Here is a 17,574-nt window from a genome sequence, read left to right on the forward strand (position 1 = left end):
AATAGTACAACCAACCGGTCGAAACTTACGATTTTAAATTGTTACTTGACTAGCCTATTGGTCTCAAGCAAATCGATAACCGTACCCCATTATAGTCGAAATTCTAGTACTACAGTCTGATTCGCTATGAAACTTTGACAGATAAAAAGAGGGGTTCGTGGATTTTCCTATGTTTCTGCTCGTAGAGTTACCTCTATGGTACAATGTTAGTACAACGGTGTACTTTGTACGTCTGTCCAAGACATTAAATTAGTTTAAGCTGAATATGTTGTATTTTATTCAATTTGATTAATTTCCAATTTCACCCTCTCAAACTTTTGTATTTTATTTACCCCGTAAGAGAAACACAGGAAAGTAAACATTTTGTATTCATTCGGTCCGTGGTAAGCCTTCATGGCACAGCTATGATCAGAGCAATAATCTGAAAACTGATCAATTTCAAGAGCAAAATACAACTGAAGAAACCAAAGTATTTGTATTGCCATTTGATGATATAAAAAGATGAAACTCAATCGATCAGATCAATTTGTATGGATTTATTTCATTTCACCACGAAAATCATAAATTCGCTCTTTTCATATGGCATTCTTGCCTGTTGTATGACGTCCACACATGGTGAAACAAAAAGTTGGTTTTCCATAGAGAAATACCGTTGCGGTGGAGAAGGACAATCCCTTTGTTTACCTTGTGTGGTGACATGTACGATTTACAAGTGGGTACGTGAAACTAAGGTTATCTGTCACCTAGCCGCGGACTTGATGGTACATTAACCTGTATGAAAAGTTATGCGTGATTTCAACTTTTTTGTCCTCGAACTGTCACCATTCCATGTATTTCGACCAAGATTCGACAGTGTCACCCCATGTATATGCGAGCGAGAACGGAAGAATTATAGAGATTGCGGACGTTTTTCTTAAGCACACTACGTCGCGTATACGTATACACGAAATGTTTTCACGCTCATGCTAACAATTTTGTTGATTTTCTGTTGAAGTACCGGAAAGTTTTGATGCTTTTCTATGTTGTAAAAATAAACCACCTTTTTACACTTCTGACAAGTTGCAACTGAATGCTTATAATTGATTTAAAATAACTGTTTCATGGCCAACTAGTTTTATTGCGCTTACTTATAAAGCAATATAAGGATTTATTATTGGGTTTTATAAGGGCAATTCATATTGCTTTTTTTATACTTCAAGGCAATCATAAAACCTATTATAAGTGAAAATAGCATAAGCATCAATTGGTTTTTTTATAAGCTTTATAGGGGTTTTATAGATAGCTATAAAATGTTCCATGACTTGAATTGTATATGACCGTTATAAAGCTGTAGGTAATTGTTGCAGCTGCAATAAAACCTTTATAAATTTTGAATATAGCCAAGCAGCTCTAGATTTGTTACTTGGGTGGTGTTACTTCGTGAAGCAGGTTGCCAACAATTTGGTCGTTTCCTTCTACCGGCCCGAGCGAGCTATATGGCAAAGGCAGTTTATCATAAAAAAAGAAAGAAGATTATATCATTATTGCTGTTCATTTTTGACATTTTGTCATTTGGCGATATTTTGGATTCCTTGTTGATAATTAATAAATCAATTTATCTATAAAAAATAGGGGAAAATCGAACTTAATGGAGCGATTGTTCATATTGTGGTACACTCAAAAAATAAATCACATATTCCATTAGAATTTCACATAACATTCATGTGATCTCATAATTGGCAATCCCACCACATAATCACATGAACCTTATGAGTCGAATTAAATGTATCACTCAGAACTCCTTCACATGGAATGTTATGCGAATTTTAGATAAAAATTATTTATTTTGATATTGGAAAAAAATATTTGCGTTCCCAATGGAAACTATACCAAAACATTTTTAAGTGAAGATATAATAGATCTCGCTACTATTGACGTCATAAGGCATATTTTAAAATTTTCTCTTAATTGCTTCGATTATGTACGTCTGTTGAAAACCTACCAAAAATTATTGAAATTGCATCAATTTCGAAAAAATTCAAACCATTTTTCATGGTTTTTCGATAATTTAGAATGAATTATGGGTTAGAATCCAACCGGTTGATTTTTTCTCTAATTTTCTTGCCAATCATGTGAGCTTTTGGTTCTAAATATCTTCGTTTTTTTTCAAAAACAATTAATTAGGCTTAAAGGTTGTTTAATCATAATAAAAACAAAAATTAGTGCAATTTTTCGTTCACTTTTGAAAGCGACCATTAGAAATAAAAAACCAAACATTGTGTGTGGCGTCTTAGTGAAGTAAAATCAATTGTCCACAAATATTGCAACTTCCTCCTACACCGACCAGCCATTAAGAAATAATTTCCTCCTATAAACTAGTCCCAATCTCTAGGTTCAACTATTGCGTCAACTTTGCCACTTAGCAGCATATAGACATTACCTACTGCATGTACATATATCCATTTGTCTACCCATTTTATCGCTACATTTTGCTAACCCGCTCAATTCAAGCAACGAGAGGAATGCGTGCATGTTTCAAACAAACATTATTCTCAAGTAAGCACGTGCTTGGAGCAATTTTTCACCAACTGGTATGGGCTTAGGAATAAACGTACTACACAACTCAGCTACCAAAGCTAAAGACCTCTAGTAAAAGTACGGACGACTATCACCTGAAAACAGAAAAACAAACTGTTCCAATCAAACAAAGCAGTTCGATTGGAACAGCTTTTGGCAGTAGTCCAAACTCTTACTAGAGGTCTTTAATCAAAGGCAATCAGCGACAAGTTTCTGTGAAGCATAAAGCAGACAACGAATAAAAAACTACCCTGCTGGAACAGATTTGAGCAATAACTCTTGTAAACTACCGAAAAAATGCTGCTCGATCGTTATGTAATTGAATTAGCAATTTTTCCAGCAACCTACGTCGAAACGATTCCTTTATCTCCGTGTATCTTTTTCTTGCCTTCTTTTAGTATGGACTTTTTGTACTGGTACTGCTGATTCTGGAGGTTACTGCCTGTGGCCTAGCGGCTGCCTACAAAGATAACGCCAAGACGGAAACGAAAAACTATTTGCAGACGACAATTTCCAAGTACTACTCGAGCAACGATCGCAACCAATCGGATGCCGTCACGCTGATGTGGAACTATTTGATGTCCGAGATGCACTGCTGCGGGGTCGACGACTATAAAGACTTCAACTTGTCGGACAAGTGGAACGAGAGCAAGGGCAGCCGGGTCATCCCGGAGGCGTGCTGCACGCAAACGTCTCTATTTGAGCTGTTGGACAAGAATTGTCCATACTCGCCATCCGATAGCAATAGCTATTACAAGAAGGTAAGATCAGTGCTCTGCAGTCCCATGTAATGAAGGTATATGAATGTAATTATCGCTGATCTAATATTCCTAGGGCTGTTACAACTCACTTATCGACTGGATCATGAACAACCGAAATTTAGTAATCATCGTGGCCATCGGAGTGGGTCTAGTACAACTGCTGGCAATATTCCTAGCGTTCTGTTTATGCAAGTCAATCGAAAAGTATCGAGGAATGCGATTGTAAGTCAGCATAACCGGAGGAGAAAAGCTGTAAATCATCACAAACAGGTCAAAAAATACAAACCGGCAAAGAGACTGCAGCCCAAATGGAGTAGAGTTTCGAATCTCGAGAATGAAATCGTGGAATTATGTTCAAAAGGTGTAACATTAGGCCCCCCGTATTTAGATAAGAAAACATTGTTTGATCATAAGGAAAAGGTGATCGAACGTACAAGTGCACTTTTACTATACACAACTATTATAGGAGTAAAGCAGATACCGCTGGTCGAAGCAAACACTCGAGACAGTCATTCACAAAAGTAGCGGTTAAGTTTTCGTGAAGCGGAGAAAATTTTTCTGTTTCGATGTAAGTTTTATTTTCTTCTTCAATCAGCTCCGAGTGCAAAAGTCTGTATGTATAAAAAAAAAACAGTTGAAGTGTGGATTCTTTTTACACATCATGCTTTATTGAGACATCATCTATCATGGGTTGTGTAGTATAAATTCGGATATTCGATTTTATAGTTACGATAATCAATTGTTTTTTGTTTAAATGTTAAGAAAAATAAATAAAATAATTTAATACAACAAAAGCGGGATACAGACTACCAGTCATTTACGATAGCACCCTTCTCGACCGCCATGTACTTCGCAAGCCACCCTGTACCTCCAAAGTTCTGAGTCTGCTTGTACATTACTTGCATTACATTGTTTTCACTAATATAGGTTGCTGGCTTGTCTCCTCCACAATGCTGTCGAACAGAGCGAATATCATCTCCTGTGACTTCTATCAACCGCACAAAATCCGTACCACACGTAGTTTTGCTACCCATGTCGAAAACGTCAAATTTCAACGCAATGCGCAGATTATTCGGGACCGTCACCGTCCAAATACACTCCATCCTAGTCCGATTGTTGTTCGGATACAGAGGACTACTGAACACTCCTCCGTAGTTGAACATTTCTCCTCCACAACCCCTGCCTTGATCCGTCGCCAAATACGAAGCGTCTAACATAGTCGTTACATACTCAACCTTCGATGGTGGAATTTCAATCCTCAAAGCATTATGTTCTGTAAACATTGGATTTGGGGTCGCATAAGTACACAACAACGCCAATTGATTTTCTGTTCCTAGACCATCGTACACCCGAATGCCTTCCTCATCGCAGTTAGTTGTGTGAGTGTATAATATAGCAAAGTACAATGCGATCGTGTAGTTCTCTGGAACTTGAATCGTAATAGTGCAGTGTTCATTTCGAGACACGTAATTGGTGTTGATGCGGCCCTGTAACCGTGTGAAGTTCCTAGCACATAAATGATTTTGCTGGACAGACAGCTGGAATCCTTTGGTTTCGATTTTCTCATTGCTTTCGAATTTCAGGTAGATTTTACTCGACATAGAATGGTAAGTGGCCGGAAGGATACCAGAGCCACAGTAGGTGTGGTGGGTGTTTGGATTTCTCGTACCCTGGAAAGATTGAGATACGTTTATTAATCAGGGGTTCGAAAGTACAGAGATAACATTTTTTTTTTTACAATATTAAAACGATGAAATGCTCCTTAAACCTTGGAAAAATGCTCTATTACAGATTCACTATCCTTCTTCATCTCCTGTTTCGCGTATCAAGCTTATTGTTCATCGCATATTAGCTTATTTTGCGCTCTCAACTTAGTGTTCTAGAAGCACTTTCACAGTTATTAATTGAGAGATTTCGATGCCAGTACAATTTTTGCATTAATATAATTGTGTTGCAGATATGATCGAGAAATGTTCCAACCCGAAAAATTACTAGACCGGACCGGGGATCGAACCCAGCCACCTTCAGCATGGTCTTGCTTTGCAAAGCTAATAAATTTCCAAATATGAAAACATTTTTTTTTTATAAAAATCCATTTTCTTTGTATTTTCTTTAATGGTGAAAACGTTCATCAATAGCTGATAAAATTTCATGTTTTTTTTTAGCTCATTATTTGTTCCAAATTCAAAATAAATTACATTTCATTTTAACCTAGGTGCTCCAGTTACTACAGTAACTTACCAGCCTTAATTGTAATGATATATATCTAAGTGTTTTTACATTGTTCCCGTCTTGGAAATTCAGTATTTTAAACAGGTTTTTTAAACCTGCATGTCAGTATAACAATTGATATCTTAAAACTAAAAACTAAAACTAAATCTTATCTAAGTATAAAGGGAATTAATCGTTGCAATTGAGGATTGCAACGATTTTTGCCTGAAATTATTAATTATTTTGTTGGACATTTGTTCTTAAGTCTCAACATTCGAAATTCTATGTATGTACTTAGGTAGTACTGTACCAGGGAGGCAACTTCAAAATCATCTTCAGAATTTTGTTCTGAATCGTTTGAAGTGGTTTTTTCCTGGTAGTGCAACAACTAGACCATATTGGCACAGCGTAAAGCATGGCCGGTCTAAAAACTTGTTTAAATATTAGAAGTTTATCCGTCAGGCAAAGTTTTGATTTCCTGTTTATAAGAGGATACAAACATTTTACATATTTGTTACATTTGGCTTGAATGCCGTCAATGTGATCTTTAAAAGTTAATTTTTGGTCAAGTATTAATCCAAGATATTTCACTTGGTTTGACCAGGAAATTGGAACTCCGTTCATAGTGACTATGTAACTACTACTAGGTTTCAAAAAGTAAGCTCTAGGCTTATGTGGAAATATTATAAGTTGAGTTTTGGAAGCGTTGGGAGAAATCTTCCATTTTTGTAAACAAGAAGAGAAAATGTCTAAACTTTTCTGCAGTCTGCTGCAAATAACACGAAGACTTCTTTCTTTACCGGAAATGCCTGTGTCATCAGCGAACAAAGATTTGTGGCAGCCCTGAGGCAAATCAGGGAGAGCCAAAGTGAAAATTTTATACAATATAGGCCCAAGAATACTACCCTGAGGAACTCCTGATCTAACAATCTAACGATCTGATTTGGAATCTTGATAATTTATCTGCAGAGTCTGTCAGTTAAATAATTTTGAAATAATTTCTTAATATAAAGTGTAAAATTAAACTTTTTCAATTTAGCAATCAAACCTTCATGCCAAACACTGTCGAATGCTTTTTCTATGTCTAGAAGAGCAACTCCAGGTTGAGTGGCCTTCAGATTTGTGATGTCAAATTATGAAACTTTTCAGTTATAGACCTTACTTCGTCCAAATCAGTCGCCCAGGAATCATCAAAAATATATTCCCGAGAGAAAATATTCAGAAAATCCCGAGCAACGTGATTCTCAATTGGACTAGTAAGACCCAAACTGAAATTATGGGAACTTTCGAATTGCTTAGCAAGTTTCTGAGCTTTTTCCAAATTTGTGATCAAAATTTTACCACCTTCTTTAAGCGCTGGAATAGGCTTTTGAAGTTTTTTCAAAATTTCTGTGAGTTTCTAAAAGGATTTGGTACTCGGGTCTAATTTAGTAACATTATTTTCAAAAGTTTTATTCCTCAGGGCAGAGAATCGCTTTTTAATTTGTTTTTGCAAATCCCGCCAGATAACTATCATGGCAGGATCGCGTGTTCTTTGATATTGTCTCCTACGGACATTTTTAAGACGGATCAAGAGCTGAAGATCGTCGTCTATTATAATTGAATCGAATTTAGCCTCGCATTTTGATACTGTTGCTTCAGCTATAGAAGTAGTCAGAGATACAAGAGCATAATTAATTTCATCTTTGGTTTGCAAAGGAATGTTTGGATCGAAGTTATGTTCCATAAATGCTCCCAATCAGCTCTATGGTAATTGAAAGTAGAGCTGTTGGGATTACAAATTATTTCTTGGGATATTTCAAAAGTTACTGGAAGGTGATCAGAACCGAAGTCAGCATGGGTAACCAATTGGCTACAAAGTTGACATGAATCAGTTAAGACCAAATCAATAGTTGAGGGATTTCTTGCAGAAGAAAAGCATGTTGGACTGTTTGGATATTGAATAGTGTAATAACCTGCAGAACAATCATCAAACAGAACATTACCATTGGAATTGCTTTGAGCATTATTCCATGCAGTGTTTTGCATTAAAATCACCAATAATGAAGAATTTAGACCTATGACGGGTAAGTTTCTGAAGGTCACCCTTGAGAAAATTCTTTTGCTGGCCTACGCAACGTAAGTTGTCCATATTTTGTTTCAACAGAAACTCCCAAAGTTTCTAAAAACTTTGGTTTCAAATGAAGAAAGAATTTTATGTTTGATTCGTCTATGAACAATGATGGCAACGCCACCACAGGGTCCATCAAGACGATCATTTCTATAAATGAAATAATTTGCGTCCTTCTCAGAGTTGCGACCTATCACAATCACGATCGTCAATCAGCTGATGGTAGTAACGCTTTGTACATTCCTATCAACGTGCTCGTCGAAGCTCTCTCCATGACCATCCATCAAATTGACGAAAGAAGTAAAAAGCAACTGGTGAATGTCGTCTTCGGTTGTGATCCATCACCGATCTGGTCATTCCCGACAATCACGACACTCATCTGTGCTCCTTTTGAAGCTGTTGCTGCTTTGCTTGCATATGTGAGTGTGTTGGTGAGTGAGCCCAACAGCTTCCGTTTAATGTTGCCTGCTTTGTTTGTAACTCACACAGTCGCGCCTGCCGAGAGGAACTTGGAATGCGTAGGCATTGTTTTCATTTTCTTCTGTCGTTACGCTTTTTCTCATGATCGTACTGCAGAAGTCTTCACTCTTTTCGTTTTGCTTTTCATCATCAGCAGCGAGTGTAACGTTTTGCTTGTGAGCAGCGACCATTACTGGTGATTGTTGTTTGCCATGGCTCTACCTCTCACTGCGTGACAAAACGTTCTGTCAGCGATAGTCGGTTGATGCGTATACGAGTGTCACGCGAGTGTCATGATATTTTGCATCACTGGACTCCTTCTTAACCATATGGTCAGGTTTAAGGAACGTTTCAGTGATAACGGCAATATGCACGTTATGAACTTTCAAAAAGTTAAATAGCTTCATTATCTTTAAGAGATCGAGCATTCCAATTTAAAGTATTTAATGCTTTAAAATCCATTACTGAATTTTAAAGCCATGACAATATTGTTTGCAAATTTTACTCCAGTTTGAATAGCATCAAACATGGAGTTAGATTTAATCATATCAGAAATCATGTCAATTAATGATTTCTGTAAAAATTCCATTTTAGGGGCAGTAATGCTTCCTAAGTCAAAATTTTCAAAATTTCCGTTAGAACGTTGGCTAGTATTTTGATTTCTACCCGCTGCACTAGTAGCATAGGTAGCTCTATTTACTCGCTGAACATTGTTAGCAGCGAGGGGAGTAAGTATAGATGAAGAATTTGAAGCAGGCGTGATATTTGTACCTACGGGTACGAGTGTAGAATTTGTTCCTCGCTGACCGTTGTTAACAGCAGAGTAAGTTGTAACTGTTCGGAAACGTGGAGCGTTTTCTACCTGTCGCTTAGAACGAGATTGTAGGATCGCTATGCGAGACTTACATTCCCAAAAATTGGATTTGTGATTTTCACCACAATTTGAACATTTAAATTTCTTAGGATCTTCCTTCACAGGACAGTCGTCCTTTGCGTGAGAGGAATCACCACAATTCATGCATTTAGCTGGCATGTAGCAATTTTTAGTTCCGTGACCCCATCCCTGGCACTTACGGCACTGAGTGAGGTTTTGGAAATTTCCTCCAGTCTTCCTGAAGTGTTCCCACTTCACTCGGACATGGAGCATAAGGCTAGCTTTTTCTTAGGCCTTAAGGTTGTTTAGTTCACTAGACTTGAAGTGAACTAAATAAAAATCATTAGAAATTCCGTTGCGCGAATCGCCAGGACGGGATTTCATTTTCATTTTGATTACTTGGAGTGGCACAACTCCTAGTAATTTTGCCAGTTCATCTTTGATCTGATCCAGAGATTCACCACTGGGCAGTCCTTTCATGACAACCTTGAACACACGTTCAGTTTTGATGTCGTAAGTAAAAATTTTGTGCTGCTTCTCAGTAAGATACTTGAGAAGGCATTTAAATCCGTCCAAGGTTTCAGCCAATACACGGCATTCACCCCAACGTCCAATTTGTAGTGAAAACTTAACTTTCACGAAATTCAAAAGTTCCATGCGAAGAACATGGCTATCGGAAGTGGGGGGATCACAATAGGGGGAATCTTTTCCTTCTTGGCATTAAGCCGGGAAAGTTTACTAGAATTTTTCTAGTGAATTATGGATCATTTTCATCTGAGCAAATCAAATTGATTACTCAAATTAATTTCATCAGACGGGGGATCAAGAGTTTGCCCCTTTCTTTTGCGTTTAGGTGCCATGGCGGCAGTAAATTTTTATCCAAATCGACTTCCAAGCAGATTACTATAAGAATCTAAAGGATCGAAGACGAATTTTCCAAATCAATATCCAAGAAGGATTACCTCGGGTAGGGTCCAAACAAGGATCGAAGAGGAATAAGAGTTGAAAAGGGTAGACATTTTACAGGTTGAACACTGAAAAGGTAGTAGTAACACTTCCTTCAGCAAAAAGCAAATAGATCCGCACGGCAAGAGAGCACGATGTGGACAAAATTTCAAGTAATTTTTGTTAAACGACTGTGACTGTTCAATGCTTGGTTAAAAAGTTATGATTTTTTGAAGTTAGTGGTGTCAGAGAAAATTGATTTTTTTTAATTTACTTTTGTTAATATATCCATGAACTATGTTCGAAGTTTCATCAAAATCGAAGTCCCTTCGGCCCAAACCTGTTCGGTAATTTAAAAAAAAAATCCCCAAGAGTCAATCAACTTTTGTAAACAAAACTTGTTAGCAAAGCAAAAAACTCACGCAAATCAATCGAGCTCTTTCGGGATGGGGAAAATGTCCCCTACTCGATGGTGTTTTTAGTTCGCGTGGACGTATTTCGGTTAAAGGGTCTAACAATATTTCCGGAGTGATTTGAGATTTGGGCGTAATTTCTTTTGTAAACAAACACGTCAATCAACGATTTCTTACGAATAAAAGCTCAATCTCGTAAATAAACTGTACCAAATGATAATGTAATTAATTTTCGAGATTGAGGTTTTATTCGCGAGAAATCGTGTTTGTTTACGTGTTTGTTGACGTGTTTGCTTACACATATAATTACGCCCAAGTCTCGAATCACTCCGGATTTGTTTGCAAAAGTTGATAGGCGCTTTTCAAATGTACTCAAGAAATTACAAAATTTTCTTCTGTGAAATTTGTTTGGTCTATGATTTTTCATAGAAGGTTCTTCAAATGTCAAGTAATTGATATTCCGTTTAAGTCAAAGTTATCTAAAAATACTTACATGATAGAAGGACGATTTATGCGCATGCGTTGATTTACCCCGAAACACAACATCTTCACCCAGGCCTTCGTAGACAATTGATTTCACCTGAAAAGCAACACGGGATTAAATAAAAAAATATAGAAAAAAAACTATTACTCAGTAAGAAGCGATCAAACAACTCACACTTGCATCGAACAACTCCAATCGATCGGGACACTCTTTTTGTTCGTCACTGTAGTCCTGCAGTTGGAAATCGTTAAACTCGATGTTGATAGTCTTGCCAGCAGGAACCTCCAATAGCCACAAACATTTGATGTTGGGTGGATAATTTCCACTGCCATAGTTCGGACTCTTCAAAATTTCTACCTGGCCGCTGGACAAATTGTAGAAGCTCGAGCCGCAAGGAAATTCAACAAGCGATATAATTGCATTGAAACCAGTTCCTGCGCCGAAAGAATCAGTAACCATGCGGGTGAACAGCGCCGAACTGAATGTAAATGATTCTTGTGGAAGTTCATAACCACAAAACTTTCCAATCAGGTCAGCAAACGGCCCGGCACCATCACGAACTTCCAGGAAGCTGTTCGGACAGCCCGTACTATTTAGTGAGGATCCTAAGTGGAACAGGGTGAATGAAAGCTTTAGTCCAAATCCAGCTGGAGCCTTGAAGATGTACTGACAGTCCCGAAGTTTCGACTCTCCAATGGTCTGAACGTTCAAGTTGTACAGTCTAGAGCTTTGATCTAGGGTTATTTCGCGATCGCAATCATCTACAAACAAAATCAATGCCGAAAAACGATGATTACCAGTGGAGAACTGTTCTGATTTGAAATAAATGGTTCCGTGGCTTCCTTGTAAGCTGATCGCAGGAGCGTGAGCCGTAAGATTTCCACACAATGTTGCTAACTTTTGATCGGGTTTCCGCTCGAGTCCTTTGTAAACTTCTACACTTTCAAAGTAGCACCCATCCGAATGTTCCATTTCAATTTGTTCAAATCGCACAATTACTTTCTTGCCGGATGGTATAGTGATATTCCAAGTACAATACAAGGAGTTAAAACCGGCGCTGATTTTCGTACTGGATGCAGGGCTTTCGATGCGAGTAGATTTGGTTATCAAACCACCACAGGTTTCAAGTTTGTATTCGAATTTGAATCCTCTAGCTTCCAGCCAACGATCAGTTCGGAATATAACAGCCACCCGATTTTTGAATCGCATTCGACCTGGAGAGTTCTGTTTGCAATACGTGCCAACCTTTTCCCATTGAAGCGGTGCAATGTACTCCATCGGTTTGTACAGAGTTACGTTATCGTATACGCAAATCGATGTCTGCGGGCCATCTTCGAGTGAGAAATCCACGAAATTCAGATTGATGAAAAAGTCATTCTCACTAGCTACGAAGGTGTAGTTACACGTTATGGAGCGATCATAGTTCATTGGATAGTTTGGACTCATCATAACGCCAACACTCTGATCTACCGTATAGATTCCACCACAGTTCTGTTGCCACGTAAGAGTGAATCCATCTCCTTCTACACTGGAGTCAGACCGGAAGATCACTCTCATCAGGGAACCAGTTGAATTGAAAACTTGTGGAATATCCTTTCCACAAACACGACCCATACTGACCCACTCATCGTTGATGCGGTCCAAAAACTCAACGTAGTCCTTCGAGCAGTTGTCACTCTTTTCCAGATTAAATCTATTGATGAAACTCATTCCTATATGGTAACCATTGTCCGCTTGAATTGTCCAAATACATTCCATGTTGGGAGCATACTTTCCACCAATATTGGATAAACCAAAAGTGTTGATGTTCTTATGCAGAGTTCCACCACACCCGGATACCATTTCGGCCAATTTCAGTTCAAAATTTCCGCTTAAATTAAAGTTCTCTGAATGATACTCTATGAACGCATAACGACCCTGTGTGATGATTGTTTCAATACCGGTTCCTCTACAGAACTTTCCCAAAAGTGGACTATTCGAAGTAGGGCCATTGTAAACCAGTAGGTACTCGTTCTCACATGTCTGGTTCAAGTTGAAACTGGTAAATTCTATACTAACCAACGCATTATCCGGATAGTCAATGTACCAAGCGCAATCAAGTGGCCCACTACCATTTGCCAAACTTGGCCTTGAGATACTCTTCAGCTCACTTCCAAACATTCCACCACATTGATGTACCTTGTATCGCAGCTTGAACTGTACTTCACCGAAAAATATGCCTTGTTGAACCAAAATGTGAACACTTGGGAATGGAGATCGAAATAAATCGCTGCTGGTTCCATTTCCGCAATACTTTCTCAAAATTCCCGACTGATCAGAGCCCACTACTGAGTTCCACCTGATGGATATTCCTCTAGTGTGTCGTGAACAAGCATTCATATACATCCCAGCTTTTATATCGCTAAAGTATAATGCCATAGTTCCCACTTTTCGACCACTCGGGCCCACTGAAAACACCCCTGTTGAACGTCTATACTCGCACATGTAGCTCGTTTGGTTGATCGGTGTAGCGATAGTTCCCTCATCTCCATCCAAGTTTCCGACGCATATCGATGGCTCATCACTGCTGAAATGCAGCTTGAAGCCTCTATTACTCGATTCAATGCGGGAAAAGAAATGGATCATCATTTTGTTACCGCTGGAGGAAATCGGTTGATTATCGTATCCTCCCATAACAAAGCTAATTCTAGCCGCATAATCAAAACCGTGATAGAATGCTAACCGTTGCAAATAACTAGCACTAGCCGTGGACAAGTCGAAATCCACAAATTCAACCTTCACTCGTCGACCTTCTGGAACAGTAATCTTCCACTCACAGAATCTCTTGAATCTCAGTCCATCATCCGGGTATCCTGGACTTGTTATGTCTCCTGACGCAGTATTTATTTCACCACCACACAGGTTTTCCACCGAGTCAAACTTTATTTTAAATCCTCTGTAGGAGCTTTGCATTCCAAATGTGGTAAGTACTAGCCTCGCTTGATTGCCATAGGTCACGATGGGAGCTGGTAATTGTGAGCCACAGTATGTACCAATATACGTATCAGTTGTATTTTCACCCGGAGTGACACTGTAAACCTTGATGTTATCGCTTGAACAGTTTGTCCCAGTAGGAAGGTTAAGATCTGAGAAGGTCAAATTTAAAACTGAGTTAATTCCACCAGCAATGAAGTATTCACAAACTGTATTCGCTGGATATCCTCCAATTAAGGGGTAGTTTTTGGACTGAACGAAGCCCTTGCGAGTATGAATAGATCCTCCGCATTTAGCCAGTGAGACACGTAGCTTGAATCCATTACCCGGATCGGAATTATCGGTAAAGTATCGTACTCGCAACATGTTGGAAGTCGTAAGCCTTGAGGCAACTGGAACTGAGCTACAGGTTTTAACCAAAACACTAGAACTAGAGGTGCCACCATCTCTGAGTTCTACGTACTCGTTACTACATGAAGTAGAATGCTTCAAATTAAGTCGATCAAACTCATACTTGATTGTTTCTCCAGCTGGGGCCATAACACTCCAAGTACACTCACTATGCGGATGTGGAACTTCCGGGAAGTTAGGTGTAGTTATAATGGCTGAATCATTTTTGCGCAAAACGATTTTGCCTCCACATTCCATGCCAATCTCTCGATATACAAGCCTAAACTGGTTGTTCGTTACTAGCCCAGAGTAGAATTTCACAAATGCTCTATTACTTGATGTATTCATCTTTCCAGGAATTTCATTACCACAGAACGAACCCAGTAACGGAGAGTATTCATCTATGCCATTTTTGATCGAAACGAATCCAACGCAAGAGTCGGTTTTTTGAACCTTTATCGACTCAAACTCGAATTCTATAGTTCGACCTGGGCGCACGGTAATGTTCCACATGCATACAGTATCAAGTACACGACTTGTATTGCTGTTAGATATAGAAGAAACCTCTATGACCCCATTTGGTTCCGTCATTATGCCACCGCATCGCAGAGATGCAACTCCAGTAAATCCTGTACGATTGTTGAAGTAATCCGTACGGAAGTCTACCTTCAGGAATGGCTTTCCATCGAACTTATGCTTCGAGTGGATCCCGTAAGTACAAATCCTTTCTGGTTTAGACCACGAAATCATATCCGATGATGTGGAAATCTCTAGGTAATCGGAAAGGCATGAATCTGTTTCTTCCAAATCTACATAGTTCAGTTGTAAGAATGCATGTTCAGTAGGCTGCGCTGACTGGAAGACCCAGCTGCAGTTTAAGTTCGTGTCGTACCCATCTGGATACCCGGGAGACGTGAGATTAAACGTTGTGGCATTCTCGGATAGCACTACTACATGTGGTCCCCCACAATACCGATCGTCATTAGCTTTTAACTGCGTGGCAGACTGGACGTCCTCTTTGCCAATTTGTTCCCAGTTGAGTGAAAATCTTGAAGGTCCACTGGCATCCGAATGATCCAGTCGGATGAAAACAACGTTCGATGTTGACTTGAATGGATCCGGAGGAGTTAATCCGCAAAGCTCTCCTTTCAACGGCTCCGCAGAGTCATCGTAGCCATCGTAGATCTGAGAATAGAATATTAAACTGTTAACTATTAATAAATACTCGAGTGGCGTGATCATACCTCTAGTTGTCCTTCACAAGCATCCATAAATTTCACATCGATTTCAAACACGCTAAATTTCATCGAGATAATTGATCCGACATCAACTATGATTCTCCACGTGTGAACTTCATTCCTAGCATAAACTCGGGGAAACATTGGAGATGTGAGCACTCCACTTCGACCACTCAGTTCGTTGAACATATCTATTATGAAAGCAATTCATCAATCACAGTTCGTCTATCAATAGAAAACACACACGCTTACCGTATGAATATTCAGCTAGAAAACCTTTCGCTACACCCATTTCGCTGGTCCTGAACTTGACCCAGAAACTGTTGGTCGAGGTTAGATTTATCATTGGATTGCTTCCACAATAATCTCCGATCAACTTTCCGCTTCCAGATCTTTCTCTAATTTCCAAATAATCTGTATTGCAATTGTCCGATTGTAACATGTCCAACGATTGAAAGTACAACTGAACGGTATTGCCAGGCGATGCCGCAATCGTCCAAATGCATTCCACATTCAATGGGTAAGAGTTGGGATAGTTGGGCGATGCAAACTCACCGGAGAAGGATGTCAGGTCCCCACCACATGCTGAAATGAACCAATGTTTAGTGTATCGATCTTTGAATACTAGTTACTAGGTAAAATTAACAACCATAACCACTGTGGTGCACGAAATAAAAGATGTGCCCATTCTTTGTTAAATTAAATACGGTACGCATATAATTTTATGCTTACGTGACCGATACGCTGTATCGAGGCACCACGCCACGGCAAGTGCACTGCAGTTCAATCGATCACTGAGTACAAAGTTCTATACGCGAAGTATTGATTATTTTGTCACGCTGACTTCAGCATAAGTCACTCCAGAAGTCTCCCCATTAGAACCCGTGCAAATGCACAATGTAGCGCAACATAGGGCCACCTATTCAAGGCCAACGAAATTGATTAATAAACCAGTTGTGTTCTGAAGTCTATTCAGTACAAGTACTTATAGCCTCTACGCTCTTATTAGGGATCCCTCTTGGTAGTCCCTGTTTGATACCATCTATCTAGCTGTCCATTTAGTGGACAGTCTCTCTTTCTCTGGAGACTGTTTAAAATGACAGTCTAGTCAGACCGCCGGAAGTCCACCGCCGTCAATGCCGATATATATATAAGGCTTGTACTCGAAAACAATGCACCATTTTTATCCGTGTGTAACTTTTTTATCCGTGGGTAAAAATTGATGAAAATCTGGGTATAACTAGTTTGGAGTGAATTGTTTACATGTGCAAAATTTCATAACAATCGGTTGAGTGGTTATTGAGATGTCAACGAAACAAGAAGAAAATCACCGGAGAATTTTGCGCGCCAACATGGAAAATCCGACTGCGACCATGAGATGGATCGGAAGACAACTGGGAATCACCCATACAACTGTGTCTCGGGTTGTAAAATCGTTTAAGGAGTCCCAGACGACCGAGCGGCGGGCTGGAAGTGGAAGAAAATTGAAGACAACTGACCCTGTGAAGGCCCGGAAGGTGTTGGATTATTTCAAGCGTAATCCGAACCTTTCGATTCGCGACGCGGCTCTGAAGGCAAAATGTTCCGCTGAACGAACCAGCAAACCATGAAACGAGCTGGGCTTCGTGTATTCAAGGTCCGGAAGGCACCGAACCGGTGTGATCAACAAAACACGGCGGCCAAATCTCGCGCAAGGAAGCTGTATGGAGAGTGGTTAACGAAACCGATGTGGATGACGAAACCTACATCAAGGCAGACGCAAAGCAGATACCGGGGCTGGAGTTCTACGTTGCCAAATCACGGTTTGATGTTCCGGAAGACACAAGAAGAAACAAGTGGACAAATTCGCCAAAAAATACTTGCTCTGCCAATATGCCAATATGCCAATGCGGTAAACTAAGTAAACCGTACATCATAATGGGTACCATCAACAGCGAAATTTACCGCACCGAGTGCCTCCAGAAGCGTCTGTTGTCCTTCCTGCGGTCCCACGGAGGCGAGACATTATTTTGGGCGGACCTGGCATCATGCCATTACGCGCGATCGACGTTGGATTGGTACAGAGACAATATCGTTGTTTTTGTACCAAAAACCGCCAACCCCCCAAATTCACCAGAAATTCGTCCGGTGGAAAGATTTTGGGCTATAATGAAGGCCAAA

The 17,574-nt window shown here is 39.5% G+C and overlaps 2 protein-coding genes across 2 annotated transcripts in view; one reads left to right on the forward strand and one right to left on the reverse strand.

The window, feature by feature from the left end:
- The window catches only part of Tsp66E (Tetraspanin 66E), a 123,168-nt gene extending 119,057 nt beyond the window's left edge, over nucleotides 1-4,111 (forward strand). The window contains exons 7-8 of the mRNA XM_065219086.1: nucleotides 2,955-3,317; nucleotides 3,391-4,111. Of these exons, the coding sequence (XP_065075158.1) occupies nucleotides 2,955-3,317; nucleotides 3,391-3,543 (516 nt within the window). The 3' untranslated portion in view covers nucleotides 3,544-4,111. The remainder of the gene's footprint in view (nucleotides 1-2,954; nucleotides 3,318-3,390) is intronic.
- LOC135698288 (cubilin homolog) overlaps nucleotides 3,958-17,574 on the reverse strand; it is a 30,043-nt gene continuing 16,426 nt past the window's right edge. The window contains exons 10-14 of the mRNA XM_065218190.1: nucleotides 15,667-15,999; nucleotides 15,421-15,605; nucleotides 10,988-15,361; nucleotides 10,823-10,909; nucleotides 3,958-4,987 (exon numbers count right to left, since the gene is read on the reverse strand). Coding sequence (XP_065074262.1) covers nucleotides 4,124-4,987; nucleotides 10,823-10,909; nucleotides 10,988-15,361; nucleotides 15,421-15,605; nucleotides 15,667-15,999 — 5,843 coding nt within the window. The 3' untranslated portion in view covers nucleotides 3,958-4,123. The remainder of the gene's footprint in view (nucleotides 4,988-10,822; nucleotides 10,910-10,987; nucleotides 15,362-15,420; nucleotides 15,606-15,666; nucleotides 16,000-17,574) is intronic.

Source organism: Ochlerotatus camptorhynchus, unplaced genomic scaffold (assembly GCF_037179485.1).
Source record: "Ochlerotatus camptorhynchus isolate MF236.1 unplaced genomic scaffold, CSIRO-AGI_Acam_v1.1 ptg000008l, whole genome shotgun sequence".
Classification (NCBI taxonomy): domain Eukaryota; kingdom Metazoa; phylum Arthropoda; class Insecta; order Diptera; family Culicidae; genus Ochlerotatus; species Ochlerotatus camptorhynchus.